Source organism: Passer domesticus, chromosome 1 (assembly GCF_036417665.1).
Source record: "Passer domesticus isolate bPasDom1 chromosome 1, bPasDom1.hap1, whole genome shotgun sequence".
In the NCBI taxonomy this organism is placed as follows: Eukaryota; Metazoa; Chordata; class Aves; order Passeriformes; family Passeridae; genus Passer; species Passer domesticus.
This window is the reverse complement of record NC_087474.1, coordinates 103,357,292-103,373,369: the sequence shown is the minus strand read 5'-3', so window position 1 is coordinate 103,373,369 and position 16,078 is coordinate 103,357,292. Positions and strand designations below refer to the sequence as shown.

Genomic DNA, 16,078 nt, shown 5'->3' with positions numbered 1-16,078 from the left:
TACAGTAGAGGGAGAAGTAGGTGAGCTTTCAGGCACACAAGCTTGTCTTTGTATGTGCTGCTGGTACCAAGATAATTAAAATACACTTGAAATGAAAACAAAGTTAATCTCTGAAGTTTATACTTAAATATTGTATGGAATTACAGGAACATAAGGAGTATGTCTTTTTATGGGCTCAAATAATATTTTATTTTTACATTTGTTGTAAGTACTCAAAGGTCTTTAGTCTTGCCATTAAAGAGTTTTGGGTGGCAATATAATTGACAGTGCTGAGAAAACTTCAGTTGATGTCACTGTGGCCATGATTTCATTTTTACTTTATTTTTCAATTATTTTTCACCCTTGTAAGTTATGTTTTTAAGCTCTGTGGGATCTGTTTTGGGAGAAAAGAAATACTTCACATAATATTTAAATTTCGTTTGAATGAACCACCTAGAAAGCAGAGAAAAAAAAAAGAAAAGGTATATTCCGTAAAACAAAATCGCAGTAGGAATTTTGCATTTAAAAGATGATGTTCATAGTGCGGGATTTGTTTAAACCGTCAGAATTGCAAAGCATAAATAATTACATAATTTCACACTTTCCAATGAAGTCAGACCCTGATTAAGAAGTTGACAGCCTGAAAGAGTCTGCTCTTTGACAGTGATGTCTGTATTCCCTCAATTTGTAGCAACTGCATCTAGGAAAACAAACTGAGCTTTATTCCCTTTACTTTGAATGAGAAACCTTATTGACAAAGGGAGAATATTCTTTTTATTAAAAGTTTTCATACTTTAAATGCATGGATATTTCAGCTTTTCTGCTTTCAGCTAGCCTATATTTTGCTGATACCAGGTCTTCTTGCTGTCTTGGTTCTCACTGTCTTTCAGTATGTTTGATATTCATATTTCTTTTTTATTCCTTCTTCCTTGCTGTGCTTTTTTTCTTCCTTTTCTTAAACAAATAGACAATATGGTAATATGAACTCTAATAGGAAAAAGGCATTGTTTAACTCAGTTGGGGTACTACTAATCCAGTCACCAAATGTAACCATAACACAGCATGCATTTTAATTATTAACTATAATGGAAACTTTGCATTTTAAATCTAGAGCTGTAAACCACTTGTTTGAAAATGCACAGTTCAGCGCTATGACTTTAGTTTGTAGTGAATTACAGGGCAGTATTCTTTGATCAGTTATTACAAGTTGAAGATTAGTAGCATTCAGTGCTTGTGTTAATTTTGAGAGTACATATAGGAGTCACTGCAGGTCAAACTGAAGCTCAGTCATGTATATTTTTAATGATTTAGTGAGCTGACTGGATCAAGCAATGTTAAAATGTGTGGCTAATACAGTCATGCCAGTCATTCCAAATAGGGGTAATTTAAAGGCACATTTTGAGGACAGTATTCCTCCAAATTTTAGTACTTTGTAAAATATGCTTTAATTTTAGAAACCATATTGTTGTGATTTTGCTTATAGATATGTTTGTTTGAATAGTTCTTGAAAGCACTCCCAATGATTTTTTCATGACCTTACACTGAATAAGAGCTGCCAGGTAGAACAATTAATAAATGTTTTCTCGTGTTTGTTTCATACATATTTTTGTAATGAATACATTTTGATAATAAATTCTAATAAATACAGTGAATTCAAATGAAGTAATCTCATAGTCTCTGCATTTTTTGACATGACATATAAAACTATTCCTAGAGTGTATGTGGATTTTAGTGACTCTTCATAAAAGATTCCTAATCCCTGCATGAGACATGCAGGCTCTGTTTTTGGGACTGGTGGGCACCAAGTTATGGAGCAGCTGCAGTAGGTTTGGAGGCTTTGCTTGGATGCCTGCTTTGGGGTGCTCATACTGCAGGTGTGCCCCAGGTACAAGAATAAGACTTGTCAGGTTTGTGAGCAGTAAATTATGTGGTAGCAGCTCTGCAGAGTCAGTGTCTTTTCTCCTGGTTGCCATATTGAGCAGCTCTCATTTTCTGGGTTTAGGACTTGTGCTCGCTCTTTTTCTTTAGCTTAGGGGCTGTCTCATGCTGGTTGAGAAGGAACTAGATTTTTTTCTTCCCTCTCTGAATTGGATGTGAGATATCAGTACCTAAAACTCCAGGTCTCACTTTCTGATCCAGACATTTTAAATCCTGACATTGAGTAGTACAGTAGTGGCTAACATACCAGATAGATACAGACATGAATGATTTCAGACTGTTGAATTTTGTGAATCAAATGCAGATTTTTGTGCCATCTGATCCCTTAGAGGATCCTTGCTGCTTGGTTCAGCCTTTCCTTTCCCTTCTTCATTTTTCCTGTTGGTGATCTGACATAAATTCATACTCTGGTAAGTGATAATTGCATTTGCAGCCTTTGCTCTTTGAGTCTGGAGTTTTGAAGATATGTTTGCCTTAGAGCACCAATCTTCTCATTCTTTCTCTTGTTCCTCATTGTTTGTCTCTATTGCAAATCAAGCTATATCAAAGTAATGAATGATATCAATGTCTAATAGATCCCTAAAATTCATGCTTTGTAGTTCTTTTTGTTCATGTACCTTTTTTGAGTGTGTGGCAGGAGGGTGTGTAGGTAATATCTTTCTACTGTTTTTGTTTTTTTATGCATATTTTGGAAGTATCCTCTGCTGTCCATGTATGCCAGATTAATCTAGTCCACTAAAAGATCTTCCCATGAAGGGTTTTTTTTTTAGCTGTGACTTACCTTCAAGCCTGAATCACTGTAGAGAACCAATGAATTTATAAACAGTATTTATTTGTATTCTTGTGGTAATTGGTTGCAATATATCTACATAATCCTCATGGGCTGTCGTTAAAGAATTGCCAAGAGAGAGACTTTTCTGATGAATAAACTTAGCTGAAGACTAATAAAGGCTACGTTTGAACACGTGGCCTTGCTGGTTTCCTCTAAGCAAGAGTGCAGCGTCACCTGGGGCACATGGGAGCATCTCTGCACTTCAGGTCTTTGCCAGCTTCCCTGGTGCTCCTGAGACAGTGTCTGCAGGCATCTACCTGGTGTACCTTGGTTCTTGCTCCTGCCAGCTCATCAAACTCACCAGCTGCACTATGAGAACCAATGCAAGGTTTTACTGCTTTGCTTCTTCTTTCCATTCGTTTCAGACTGCAAAATGGGACTCTGAAAATAAAGGTAAATTTCGCTGCTGTGCTCCAGGAAAAAGCTGTAAGGTATCGCTAAAGTAAGATATTGCTAGCAGGAACTAGCAATAGTGTAGGTTGTAGCTTGCACCTTAAGGTCATAGGTTGCTTGTCTCTTGTTGCTTTATTTCATGCTTCATTTTGGAATCTGCCATCTTATGTATGAATTGTTTTCCATGCTGTCTTAAATAAGACCCTTTTAATCCTTGTGTGAACTTTTGATGTTTTTTATCTGCCTTTATTTTTCTGTTCAGTTCTTGTTGCACTGTATGTTGTCCAATCTCCAGTTCTTGAACTCTTGAGTCTTATCTCTTTTAATTGTCAAAGCCCTTTTTTTACAGGCTGTTTTGTCTATTTGTCTATTTTAAGATGCGCTAATCTGCTGTGTCTTGTCTCTTCTCTTTAATGCTCTTTGCTATTCTCACTTATTTTCAATTTGTCCAGTTCCCAGTTGTACAGCTGACTTCAGGAGGTAGCAGTGGGATAAGATAGCCAAACCTGGCAGGTCAGCAGCAACTGGAGGCCAGTACCTGGCTCCCATCTGCCATGGGGCTCTGGTGCAGCCAGCTCACCATCTCCCAATGGTTCTTCAGGGGATGGGGTGGGAAGATGGGTCTGAATTACACAGATGGCTCATACCAACTGATTTAACTGGCCGAGAGTTTAAATTCTTAGTCTAATTGCTTTTCCCCTTCTCTTCCCTTACATTCTTTCTCACCTTCCTTCTGAAACAGATTTTTTTTTCATTTGTAAAAGGAAAACTATACCAACTTTTACATATGAAGTGGATTTTTACAGCTGAGTTATAAATTCCAAAAACTTAGGTGGTTTATAGTGGAAACACTTATGAGGGAGAGGGGAGGACACGTTATATAATACATATGTAACCTTTTTTCCCCTCTCTTTAGTGAATAGACCGTTTAAACTAAATTAAGTAAAGGATATAAATTCTGTTGTTTCAGTTTTTAATATTTCATGTCTGATTTTATAGATAAAAGTTACATTTAATAATAAATATGAAGAAGAATTTATACAGCCTGTTCTAGTTTGATATGGAACAGCAAATCCCATTTCTCTGTAGCTGTAAAGAAAATTCATTATAATGTCTTTGATTGTAAGAGATGTCTTCATTGTGATTAGTTACACTGATAATAAAACAATCGTTTTACAAATGGCACAAGATACATGAGATCTTATGTGTCTGCCTTTTAATAGCATTGAATGTGTGCATTCACTACCTTTATTCTGTAGTCCTTTCATTTATAACTGGGCACTTTTAAATTCTACAAGTTATTAAAATAATCTAATGTAATTTAATTTTTCTCTTGAAGCATTCTGGAGAGTGAATTATTAATGCAACTAAGAATTGTTAATTGTTGAGTATTCAACATATAAACTAATTTTAATAGAAAGGAAGTGGGCTTATGTAGATTTATATAATTCTGAATAACAAGTTTTGTAGATAACGTAGTGAAATCTGGATATATGGCATTACTTTACGAATCCTTTTTAAGTACCTAAAGAAATATCTTGATTTTCAAATGCCCTATTCCCAGTGAATTCAGTTGAATTTAGATGTTCGTAGGTATTGGAGTAATTTAAAACACAGATAATGGCATGAGGATGCCTGGGTAAAAAGCTGACTGGATGGCAGGGCCCAAAGAGTGGTGGTGAATGGAGTTACATCCAGCTGAGGCTGGTCACAAGTGCTGCTCTCCAGGGCTCAGTACTGGGGCTGGTTCTCTTTAATATCTTTATCAATGACCTGGACAAGAGGATCGAGTGCACTCTGAGTCGTTTTGCAGACGACACAAAGCTGGATGGAATGTTGATGTGCTGGAGGGCAGGAAGGCTCTGCAGACGGATCTGGACAGGCTGGATCAATGGGTTGGGGCTCTTTTGGGAAGTTCAACACGGCCAAGTGTCAGGTCCTGCTCTTGGGTCATGAGAAACCCCAGGCAGTGCCACAGGCTGGGGGCAGTGGCTGGAAAGCTGCTGGTGGAAAAGGAGCTGGGAGTGCTGACTGACAGTGGCTGAACAAGAGCCAGTGAGTGCCCAGGTGGCCAAGGAGGCCAGTGGCTTCCTGGTCTGTGTGGGGAATAGTGTGGCCAGCAGGAGAAGGGCAGGGATTGTCCCCCTGTACTCAGCACTGGTGAGGCCACACCTTGAATCCTGTGTTCAGGTTTGGTCCATTTGCATCAACAAAGACATTGAGGTTCTGGAGCGTGTCCAGAGAAGGGCAACGAGCTGGTGAAGGGTCTGGAGCACAAGTCTTATGAGGAGCTGGGGTTGTGTACCCTGAGAAAAGGAGACTCAGGGGTGACTTAACACTCTCTACAAGTACCTGAAAGGAAGTTGTGGCCAGGTGGGGGTTGGTCTGTTCTCCCAAGTAACAAGTGACAGGACAAGTGGAAATGGCCTCAAGTTGCACTGGAGGAGGTTTAGATTGGATTTACAAAAAATTCCTTTACTGAAAGGGTTCTCAAGCCCTGAAACAGGCTCCCCATGGAAGTGGTGGAGTTTAGCATCCCTGGAGGTATTTAAAAGATGTGTGGATGTGGGACTTGACATGGTTTAGTGGTGAACTTGGCAGTGCTGGGTTAACAGTTCAACTCAATGAACATGGTCTTTCCCAACCTAAACAATTTTATGATTTGGAGAGAAGGAAAATTTTGTGAGAGATTCATTAAAAGGGGTATTAATTTATTTTTTCCATTGTACATGCACCTAAGAATATTTAGATGTCCTTAACACAGTAGTACAGAATGAGATTGATGAGAAAAATGTAATGGTTGTAATAAGATCTTTTGCCTATTTACATTGCTATGATTTGTACTGTTACAGGGGTTCAACCAGTAAATCTTCTGTATTGTTTAGTATATGGAAATAATATCAGATATTAAATCCTGGGAAAGTGGTGCATTTGCTCCAAAATTTTAAATTTTAAATGTTAAAATGGAATTGCAGGGTCACTGTTAGAAGTTAATTCCTTTCCTATTTCATGTAAAAAGAATTTGGTGCTTTAGCATGAGGAAGGCTGCATAGCTGATAAAACAGAAGTTGCATTTGATTATCAAATAGTCATGGAATTTACCAGAAAGTGAAAGTCTGAATCATAGCTCTTGGGGAAAAATAGGATGTGATGCTCAAGTTTTCTAGAAAATTTATGATGGAACAGCTTAATGTTAGGTTTCACTGTAAAATACATAATCCAAGATTTTTGCTCTGTTAACAGTAAGGTTTAATTTGACACTGTTGTCTCTTTTCCATCAATGATAACAGCTAGGAAAAGAGCTAACTTGCAAAAGTTTTTCCCAGGGTGAACACTAGGAAGATGACTGTTGATGACTGACACAGGTGACTAAATATTCTTTTTACCCTCTGAGAGATAAACAGTCAGTCCCTTGGACCTGCAGTCAGAGGGGACTGACTCTGGTCTGGGCTGCTCCATCAACTGAGAGCTGCCAAAACCCTGCCCTTCTGTGGGGATCAGATCTGGCATTGTGTCCTGGCTGTGCTTTGCTGTGGAAAGTCACCACGCAGGTCACCCATCTTGTGGTCCCTCAGATCCTGTGGGTGTTTGAGCTGAGCAACAGCCTGCTTAGTGATATGTCAATTTTTTCCTGCCAGGAGAGTGTTGGAGCAGGTGCAATTTATTTCTCTAGCTTGGTCTCCCGGTACTTGCCTGTGGTTGCTACTGTGTATGTTTTCTGTGTTCGTTAAAACCTATTGATCCTGGGAAAGTTTGTGGGATTGATTTCAACTTGGTGTTTTTCAGGGAGTTAGTAGTATTTTTAGTAAAAACACTCTCCTAAAACACCCCTGAGAGAAAGAGTGATGATGTGTTGAGGAAAGAGTCTCTGCCACCAAGTTGCAGTTCTCCCCCAACTCCCAAGGTTCCCTTGACCAGCCAAGCACTGCACAGTCCTTCCGTGATCTCCTGTGACGCCCAGGAAATGTGTCTGGGCAGGGTCCAGCAGCATCTGCACTCCCTGCCCAGGAATGCCTTGGGGAGCAGGAGGCCATGCCTGGTGCCACCAGGTTGACCAGGCACATCTTCCTAGTCTGCAGAAGAGGTGGGCTGTGGTGCCACCCCGATCGCACCAGATGACAGTGGGGTTAGCAGTGGCTCTGTGTGGCTGCTGGGCTCTGGTGGGACTGAGAGACTCTGCACACCTTGGGCTCCATTGCTGATATGTTTCCCATGTTTGATATTGTGGTGCTGACTGGAGCTTGGAGTTTGATTTGATAAACCAACAACAGAAGGAAATGCATTGCAGTCTTGTGTAGCTGTTAAACAGTGTGCTTCAAAATAGGGAAAGGATTTTGTACTCTTAAGATACCCAGTTAGCAAGGTGCAGCTCTTAGAGCAGAGTGAAGCTTCATAATTTTTGTAGGTATTAGGGAAGTGGTTCCCAGTGCAACTGTTCCCTCTTGCTACAGCCCGTGCACCACTCCTGCAGGAGAGATGAAAATGTTGTCAGGTGATTCCTTGTTTGGGAAGGCAGTTGAACACATGTGCCTCACACAAATTGTGCTGTCACTGTGCATAGTGATGCTTAGGCATATTGCTGGTTCTGGAAGAGAGCTGAGTTTCAGGGACTGATTTAGGCAAGCACCAAATTTGTTGAATTGAAAAAAATAGACGTGGAGGGAGATTGATACTGTTAATGAGCAGCAGCTTTGAAACCTTCATGTTATTTGTTGCCAAACTGTCAGTAAGTGTGAATGCTTTGGACTAGTAAATGGGGGTTTTATTTTATAACTGATGGTGGTACCAGCAAGAGGCTGTTCCTTGTCTTCAATTCCTTCCCTCCTTCACTTCTATCTGCCTAGGATCCATTCTGGGAAGATGTGGTTTCATCATATGGGCTGCAATAGCAGGTGGAAGCTGCTCTGGCATCCTCTGGCCTCTCTTTCTGGGTTAGCCATGCCTTCTCCCTCATACACCTTCACTCTCCATCTGCTGACCAAGAGTGTGTTTTGGTGGGGAGAAGTGGGAGCCTGCTTGGGTTTCAGTCTCTTTTTGGTCCTCAGCTGAAGTGCAGGAGGCTTTTGTAGCTGTATGGCTTAGTTCTTCTAGTGAAGGGCTTGAGAATGGGGAAAGGAAAAGGATTCATGGTATGCCATAGTAGTATCCCTTGACTGCTCTCACTGGCACCACAAAAGTCATGAATCATTTTTGTACCATCCCATACTGCCAGTGCTTGGACTCACATTGCCCCAGTCACACTGGTGCATCTCCCATTGCTGTCTTATATTGGTTTCTGTCTCTTGACACAGACAGATGTGTCACAGATGGAAATTTGAGTGAAGGTCAGTTGGAACCCCTGAACTGTTCTGAGGACAGATCTATGTAGTATTAAAGGTTCTGCAGTGACTATAGCTGAATCATGGGTTTGTTCAGCTGAACACAAGTAACTCTTACTTCTGGAGGAAGCCAGGCTTTGCACAGCTATACATGGTTTAAGTCACAGTCATGATCATCTAAGTTATTGGGTGAAAAAATCCCTCTCTGTGTTGCAGAGGACATGGCAGCGCTGCATGTTTTACAGTAAAATATTAAGGAGAAAAGGTGTGATTTGCCCTGCAGCTTTTCCTGTGCTCACCCTCTCCATAGCTGACGTCTGTGTACAGCTGTCACCTTTTTACACTGATCCCTAATGATGGGTATTAATTTCTTTTTGGTAGAAGTTCAATATAAATATATATATATAAAGAAGGAAAGGCTGGTTTGTTTGCTTTGCTAAAATGTGCTGGAGAACTGACTGTGCTGGAGGCATTTGGGACATCATCTATTACACAGAGCCCTTCTAGGTGCACCCTGGTGTGAGGCAGCCCCCTGCTTCCACCGTGTTTCTCACCAACATCCTCTGTTTTATGTGAGTAACTTACCTGGAAATTCAAAACTGAAAAAAAAAGACATTTTGTATGTCTTGTAAGATTGAGCTGAAATACTACCAGTGTGATCACTTCTATTTTGTTGAAGAGAAAAAGAGGATTTGCTTCTAATAGTTAAATTTTTGTGTATCTAATAGTTAAATTTTTGTGTATCTGTGTGTCTACTGTAATACAGTAGTTTGATATAGAAAGACATGTAAATATGTCTATTCTAATAAATATTCTAATTTAATAATAACAGCTGTCATTTCTGTAGATATGCCTACCAATAGAACATGTAACACTTTTCTGTTTGATCTCTTTTCTCAGATGGAATGCAATTACTTCCTTGTATGTAGTGGCCACCAGGGGTCATCAGAATGCTTTTATTTTTATTAACGTCCCCTTTTCTTTAGAAGCATATGTACACTTTATATTTTCTGGAAACTTTCTTAACCTATCACACAAAAAATCCAAAGTCTTTATGTTACCTGTTTAGCCAAAAATTCATGCAGCTCTTTCCAGCTGAGCTTCTTGAAGAGGCAGCAGATAAGGAAAAGAGGGTGAAGGTCTCTATTCCTTATCTGCTGCCTCTTCAGAGGAGCATGAGACACATGCTCTGTAAATGAGAAGCACGTCTGTAAATGCATGATTACTGCATGCATTCTTCCCTTGATAACTTGACTGGTGATAAATACAGTAGTACATGACAAATGTGTCCCGGGCTGTGATGGTAGAGGCCTCTTGTTGCTTTCTGTATGAAATGATAGTTTTAACCAAGAGGCCAACAAAGCCATCCTCTTTTGTCTTTTGGATTTAATTTTGAGCACAGGTTGATGGGAATTTAGTAAGTCTTCTCAGATATTAAACACCAGAGTAGCTGGTTTTAATTCATTCATACTCCTTATGTTTTTAAAGGTGAAAATAGGGCTTCTTAGCACCAGGTTGCTGGGGTAAAATTTACAGGAGCAAATTTACAAGTAGTAGCCATTACAACTTGCTTTTATCTTTGGCTGCAAAGTTCAGGAAAAAGTTAAAGACTTCCAACATTTTTGTCAGTGATAGTGCCTGTGTACTTCTCTGATGAATTCCAGTGTGGTCCACTGTACTTAAGAGGGTACTACAGCCAACAGTACAAAGGGATTCAAAATTGCATTTTACTTTTTGCTTCTCTGTACTTTTAATTGATGTGCTTGGTGAGAATTGTATCTTGGACAAAAGCATGTAATTTAGAGAATTCCCACAAACCACAAAACTTACTAGTGTATGTGGAAAATGGTATTTTTTTTCCTGATCTGGATCTGATAAACTCTCTAAAATGAAGTGTTTTGCAAATACTTAAAAGTGTTTTTCATCCATAAATATCACAGTGCTATATGAATGCAGTCTTTCTTGGATCCTCAGAAGTTTCTATTGAATGTTTTTATTGCCATTGTTACATGTATGCATTGCTCTGGAAACGGAATTTTTTGATTTCAAAACACAAAATATACAGACCTTCTTAAATTTTCAAAAATTGAAAATCTGGAGGTTCTATAACAATTTTTAGGAGATACTAGTGCATTTCCTCTGATTCTCTCTCTTGCGCATATATTCCTATTGATTCTGACTGCACTTGAAATGAGTGTATATCTGTGTGTGTCTCTTTTGACTTCCTCTTCAAAGCTGATCTAGTCAGTGGTCCCTGCTGCATTTAGCAGCATTTGGCTGTGGATGATGAACTAGGGAGCCTTTTGTTGCCAGCAAGCTTCCAGGATGTGGGTAGTATTGCAGGTGCATTTCTCTGTGATTCCATTACAGTTTTTTCTGGTGGCTGTGAAAAAATACAATTAATGGCTGCAGCTAACTCCCCATTTTCAGTGATACACAGGGGATGACTATCAGGGGGCTTTTCATTTTCTCACTTAAACTGTTCCGGATAGATCTGTGTGAAAATCTCAAAATCTTTAATATTGAAGTCTGCAGTTTATTTGGAAGTCTCCTGTGGAGATTTTGATGTCCTAGGAAAGTGGTGGGTTTGTGTGAAGAACAGGCTCATGATGCAAAGCTCAAAGTCCAGCATTTTTGAGCTGTAAGGGAAAACAAATGTTTGTAATGGATATCATCAAATTTTCCTCAAAAGAAAGATAATCTTTGTTCCATTTGAATCAACAACTATATTGTCTCCTGTATTCCATTATTGAGGAGACTGTTAGCTTGGATTAGTCTTTCTGAAGGAAGTGAGGTAAGTTTGTAAGGCCATAAGAAAAACATGTGATTTGATTTAGGAAGGATGTTGTGCCCCTGAGAAGACATAGGTCGTATGTTGAGATGAATTGTTAACATGCAGTTTTGTGCAGGCTGTTTATGGAGTTCATTTTGCGTCATTGTATCCATGATTTCATTGAAAATATTAATTGTCTGAAAAGGGAAATTTTTACTGGAAAAAAAATGAAACTCTTTTTTCCATATGTCACATTCTTTACAAACATTGTAGATTGGGCATTGAATACTTGGAGGCAATAGTACTGTGACTGGGAAGTGCTCTGGAAATTCTAATGGCCAGGATTAGCATTAAAAAAAAGTAAAGTTATACTTGTAAATAAACTTTTTTTTGTGTTCTTCTGTACACATCCCTACGCCTTCTCTTGGCATAGGACCACGAAGAGAAGTAAATAAAATTGTATTGGTTAAGGAATTTTGAAGTTTACTACAGGTTTATCGATCATCGCTAAATTAGTTGTCCTTTTGATCTTAATTTAAGATTGCTGCTTCTTAAATTTCATCTGAGGATTACAGCATGCAGATCTTACACTGGAAGGCTTAACTGCACTGTCTCCACCTTTTGGCAGAGTAAGACATTATATACTGTTTTTTGGACCAGTGGTAAAATATTAGAGCACTCAAATCCAATGTTCTCTATTTTCATCAAAGAAAACAGCTTCTGTCCACAAATGACTTATGCTTGTGTATAGAACTGTAGCAGACACTATGTCAATATACAAAAAAGCTTTGTACGAAGAATACGAAAGTGAGTTGTTATCAGGTAAAAAATTGTGGTGGCTGCTCAAGAAGTGCTGTTTTTCTCTTTTTTTTGGTATGAATTTTCTACTTTACAGATAGTGAGATGGTGCTGAATTGTGACTGTGGGGTGTCTTTTAAATCAGTTTAAATATTGAAACAAAAATTTCATGATTCTGATGATTTAGAAATCCCAGTGGTTGAAAGGGGAGAATCTTTAGCTATATTGGTTTATGTTATATAGCCAAAATACTACGTATTGTGCACTTTCAATTTAAAAATATGTGTCTTAAACATTCTGTAGGGATTTGGATATTTGGGCTGTGCAGATATAACATAGGTAATAAACACACTACTTTTGAAGATCTTAAAAACATGTTTCATTTCTTTCAGATATTTGGAAAATTATTGAAGAAAAGCACTATGTTTGAGCACCTATTTACAGCAGAACTACTAAGCTCAGCTTTTTCTGAGCAAAAATTGTGAGGCCACAATAGGTTTCTTTCCAAAACTCAGGAGCAGCACTGTGCTGCAAAGAACTTTAAAATGCATTAGGTAATGTATGACTGTCTCCAAGCAGAAGAATTTGTTAACCTGAAGCTAATGTGGCAAATTAATTTTTGGTCATATCCTTTAAGGATCTGTTCAGCTATACTTGATTTATATGAACATTAACAAAAGATTTATGTTACAAAAAGTCAACCCACTTTTGAGTTAGAACAGCTTCATTTTGAACATCGAATATGATGTTAAGAGAGCACTGTTTGACAGAACCAGCTCTTAAACTATGGAAATACAAGGATTTGACTGCTGTCTGCTTAGCTTGGGATCGATCCTGTGTGGCATTTTTCTGCTGTGCTGTACCAGACATTACCATTGGCACAGACTTGGAGCCTATATAAATACCTTTTGGTTTATTTATGCAATATTTTAAATGGTTATGTATTGTTGTACTTTAAGCTCTTGTTACTTGTACAAATGTTTCCAGATTATGCTTTAAAAGATGAAGGTAGTAGGAAACACAAGAAAGTTTACATCTTGCATTGATTTTTGTCTTGTTTGTCCATGAATAAGGTGGTTCAGGAGCTGATCTTCCCCATTCATACTGCTGTACAAGTTTGGCAGCATTACATTGCTATCAAAAGGCTTACTCGATCACACTAACAAGTAGGAGTTAGATTTAAACATATGCATAAGCTGCCGTGGCTTCAGAGGGTTAAATCGAGACTGTGTTCTTTGATTAGGTTAATAAAATTCCAGATGCTAATTTGCTTGTGATGATGATCCCTGTGCCAGACTAAGCCTTGATCCAAGATTAATTTTGCAAAAAGAAACCCGTTTGACAGTGTGTGATCACTAGGACTGTCCAAACTTTGAGTGCTGTTGATGCCTTCTCCAATGCACTGATTCTTCTATATTACAATACCAACTGCAAGATAGCCCTTAATTAGCGTGCTGGCTTTGTTGAGAGCAGAAGTGAATTGGTTTAGGTAGACAGAGGATTAGGACCTCTCAGATTTATGATCAGCTTGTGCTTCGCTGTTGTCCTCGTACCCGGTGACAAATCTGGGAGAGAGCTTTTGGGAGAGAAGCTTTCAGCAGAGGAAGCACTACAGGCTCTTTTTGTCTAGAGGCAGCTAATGGTGTGCTGAATGCCTGAGTAGTGATAGCCATTTCTGCAATATATCCATGCAGGAAGGAGCCCACAGCTGCATTTGGGTGTGAGGCAGTATTCTGCCATCAGGGAGGCTGAGCTATGTGCTATTGAAATTGTGTTAGAGGCATGGCAGTGTGATCTGAGCAAAGGCTGTAGCAGGAAGAAGCAGAGACTTGGTCCAGTGCTCCAGATCTTGTGTGAGATGTGGAGAACTGAGCAGGGCTCAACAGATTGCTTATCATGGTACCAGCAAAAAGTAGTGATAGTAGGCATTAAGTGCCTATCAGAAGATGCACTCTTGTCTCACAGGCAGCTTTAAGAGAGACCTAAAAGAAATTGGAGGCTATTTAATTCCTTAGATTAATTAATACAGGGGCAGTTTTAGAGAAACAGCGGCAACTGCCTCATAGTTGTTTTCTTTCATAGAGAATACTTTCTGGATTTTGGTTTCATGCAGGTGCAGACTCCCATGTAGTGATATTTATGTATAACAGATTACATGGAAGTGGGACAGAGGCAAGTGTAACTTTGGGAAGGGTTTGCAGGGGTAGACTATTTTCATGGAAACTTGGATGTGTGGTAGTGATGAAGTTGGTAAAGGTGTATTGTTACCCTACCTTGCCACAGATAGCCTGCTGTGCAGCTGGAGAGAAATTGCCTTGATAATGCTTACTACTTGTAGGGGTAGATGTGACGCTGTTGACTTCATTAGGAGAACTGCCTGTAAATGGAACAGAGTGCAGTCCCAGTCTGTGTGCTGGGAGTTCATAATGAAATTATGGCAGAGATAAGGAATTAGGCAAGAAGTCTGGGATGTAAGGCACCTTAGCATGTTTGTATTATACATGTGATTATTTTACTTTCATACTGAAGTTATTGGTAGCACCTATGAGGTTTGTGTTTTGTATTTTTCACTTTTCTAGCAGCTAGTTTGTAGTTCTTACTACAAACAGCTTACAAAGTTAAAATAGAGGAAATACATTTTTTTCCTAAGCTCTAGAAAAATCCATAACCTGTGCAGTTGAGTGGGAGATAAGGCTGGACATCAGAACTGGGATTGCAATCTGAGCACAGCGCAGGATGAAATTCTCTTGGAGGGTTACTGAACAAATGCTGAGAAATGAGGATAAAGCTGCAAAGACTGTGGGCAGATAATCAACCATCTCTCTTTTCGGTGGGCAAGTGGCCAGTGGAGATGAGCTGAATTTCTGGGGGAGTGGCAGAAAAAGCAACAGTTTTGTTGATGGAGAAACCTCTAATTATCCCAATACAATTTTTGATAGTGGAAATGTTCAATGCCAGTATTAATTTACTGCTGGACAAGTTTTCTGGTAAATCTAATGGTTTGAGATATAGAAGATGGAGAATTGGTTTGAGATTACAAACAGTTTGATACAGCAAAGGAAAAGCTGCTGCTCTTCCCCAAGTCATATAATTGGTAGTGGGCTGGGAACCTGCTGTGGAGGTGCAGCAAGGCAAAGGACCCACAGTTGCTTGTTTAAGGATGGACTTGTGACACTTGTCACTGAAGTAACTTCATATTTTGCATTATATAAATTAAGCTGTACTGCAGTTAAACCACATAATTTTCATCTGATAATTTTCTTCTCTATCCCAAACAGTGCTCATAACCTTTTCTGGGTAAGCTTGCACTTCAAAGGCTTCATCTGATCCTGCTATTAATTGCTATAGTGTTTTTGAACATACTAACGGTGTGCTGTCTTATACCATCTGAGAATATAGCCCTGACTAATTTTCTTCTGACTAATTGTGATAAGTTTTCATAATGGTTTTGTGAAGAAAAAAAAATAGTAGTGCATAAGAATCAGAAAGCCATATTTAGGGGGCAATATTGTGATCCTCCAAAGGGCTGTTGTGATCTAGAAGTGGTTATTCTCTTGTTATTTATAACTAGCTTGGTACAGGTTTGGTCAGTGCTTCAGCTCAATGAGAGACCTATAGTTGAAAAACCGTTCAATGTATGAGACTAATGTGCACTCAATTCCTTAGGGACCTTCCACAAATTATTCTTAAGGAGAAAAACACTTTTTTACTTCCATGGGTAATAAGTCCAATTGATTTAAATTTATTTTCTCAGTTTAATACTTTCCTACTTTGTCCTCAAATTTAAGCATAATTATTTTTTTACCATGTACTTGAATAGTTTTTTGTACCCTACGTTATCTGTATCAACATTGTAATTACTTAATCTTGTCAGGAAGTACTTACAATTGTGGTCATGGCCTCATTCAATGGATAACTGAACAAAAAACTGAATACTTGGATCTGCAGCAAATTGATGTTTAAATCATAGTGTAAAGCACATAGATAAACATTTAGTATTTAATCATCTGTTAAAATGAAATGCATTTTCAATTCTCAGTTGCTTCA

At 38.8% G+C, this 16,078-nt stretch overlaps 1 protein-coding gene across 10 annotated transcripts in view; it reads left to right on the top strand.

Annotated features, from left to right (window-relative positions):
• The window catches only part of ZNF407 (zinc finger protein 407), a 333,728-nt gene that overhangs the window by 8,836 nt on the left and 308,814 nt on the right, over positions 1-16,078 (top strand). For 5 of the 10 annotated variants that reach the window (XM_064431985.1, XM_064431993.1, XM_064431979.1 and 2 more), the window contains exon 1: positions 7,138-7,226. The exons of 3 other annotated variants lie outside the window; for them this stretch is intronic. In XM_064431985.1, the coding sequence (XP_064288055.1) occupies positions 7,175-7,226 (52 nt within the window). In that variant the 5' untranslated portion in view covers positions 7,138-7,174. Of the gene's footprint in view, positions 1-7,137; positions 7,227-12,362; positions 12,586-16,078 lie in introns of those variants that run through there. 2 more of the 10 variants (XM_064431951.1, XM_064431966.1) reach the window with 2 other exon arrangements.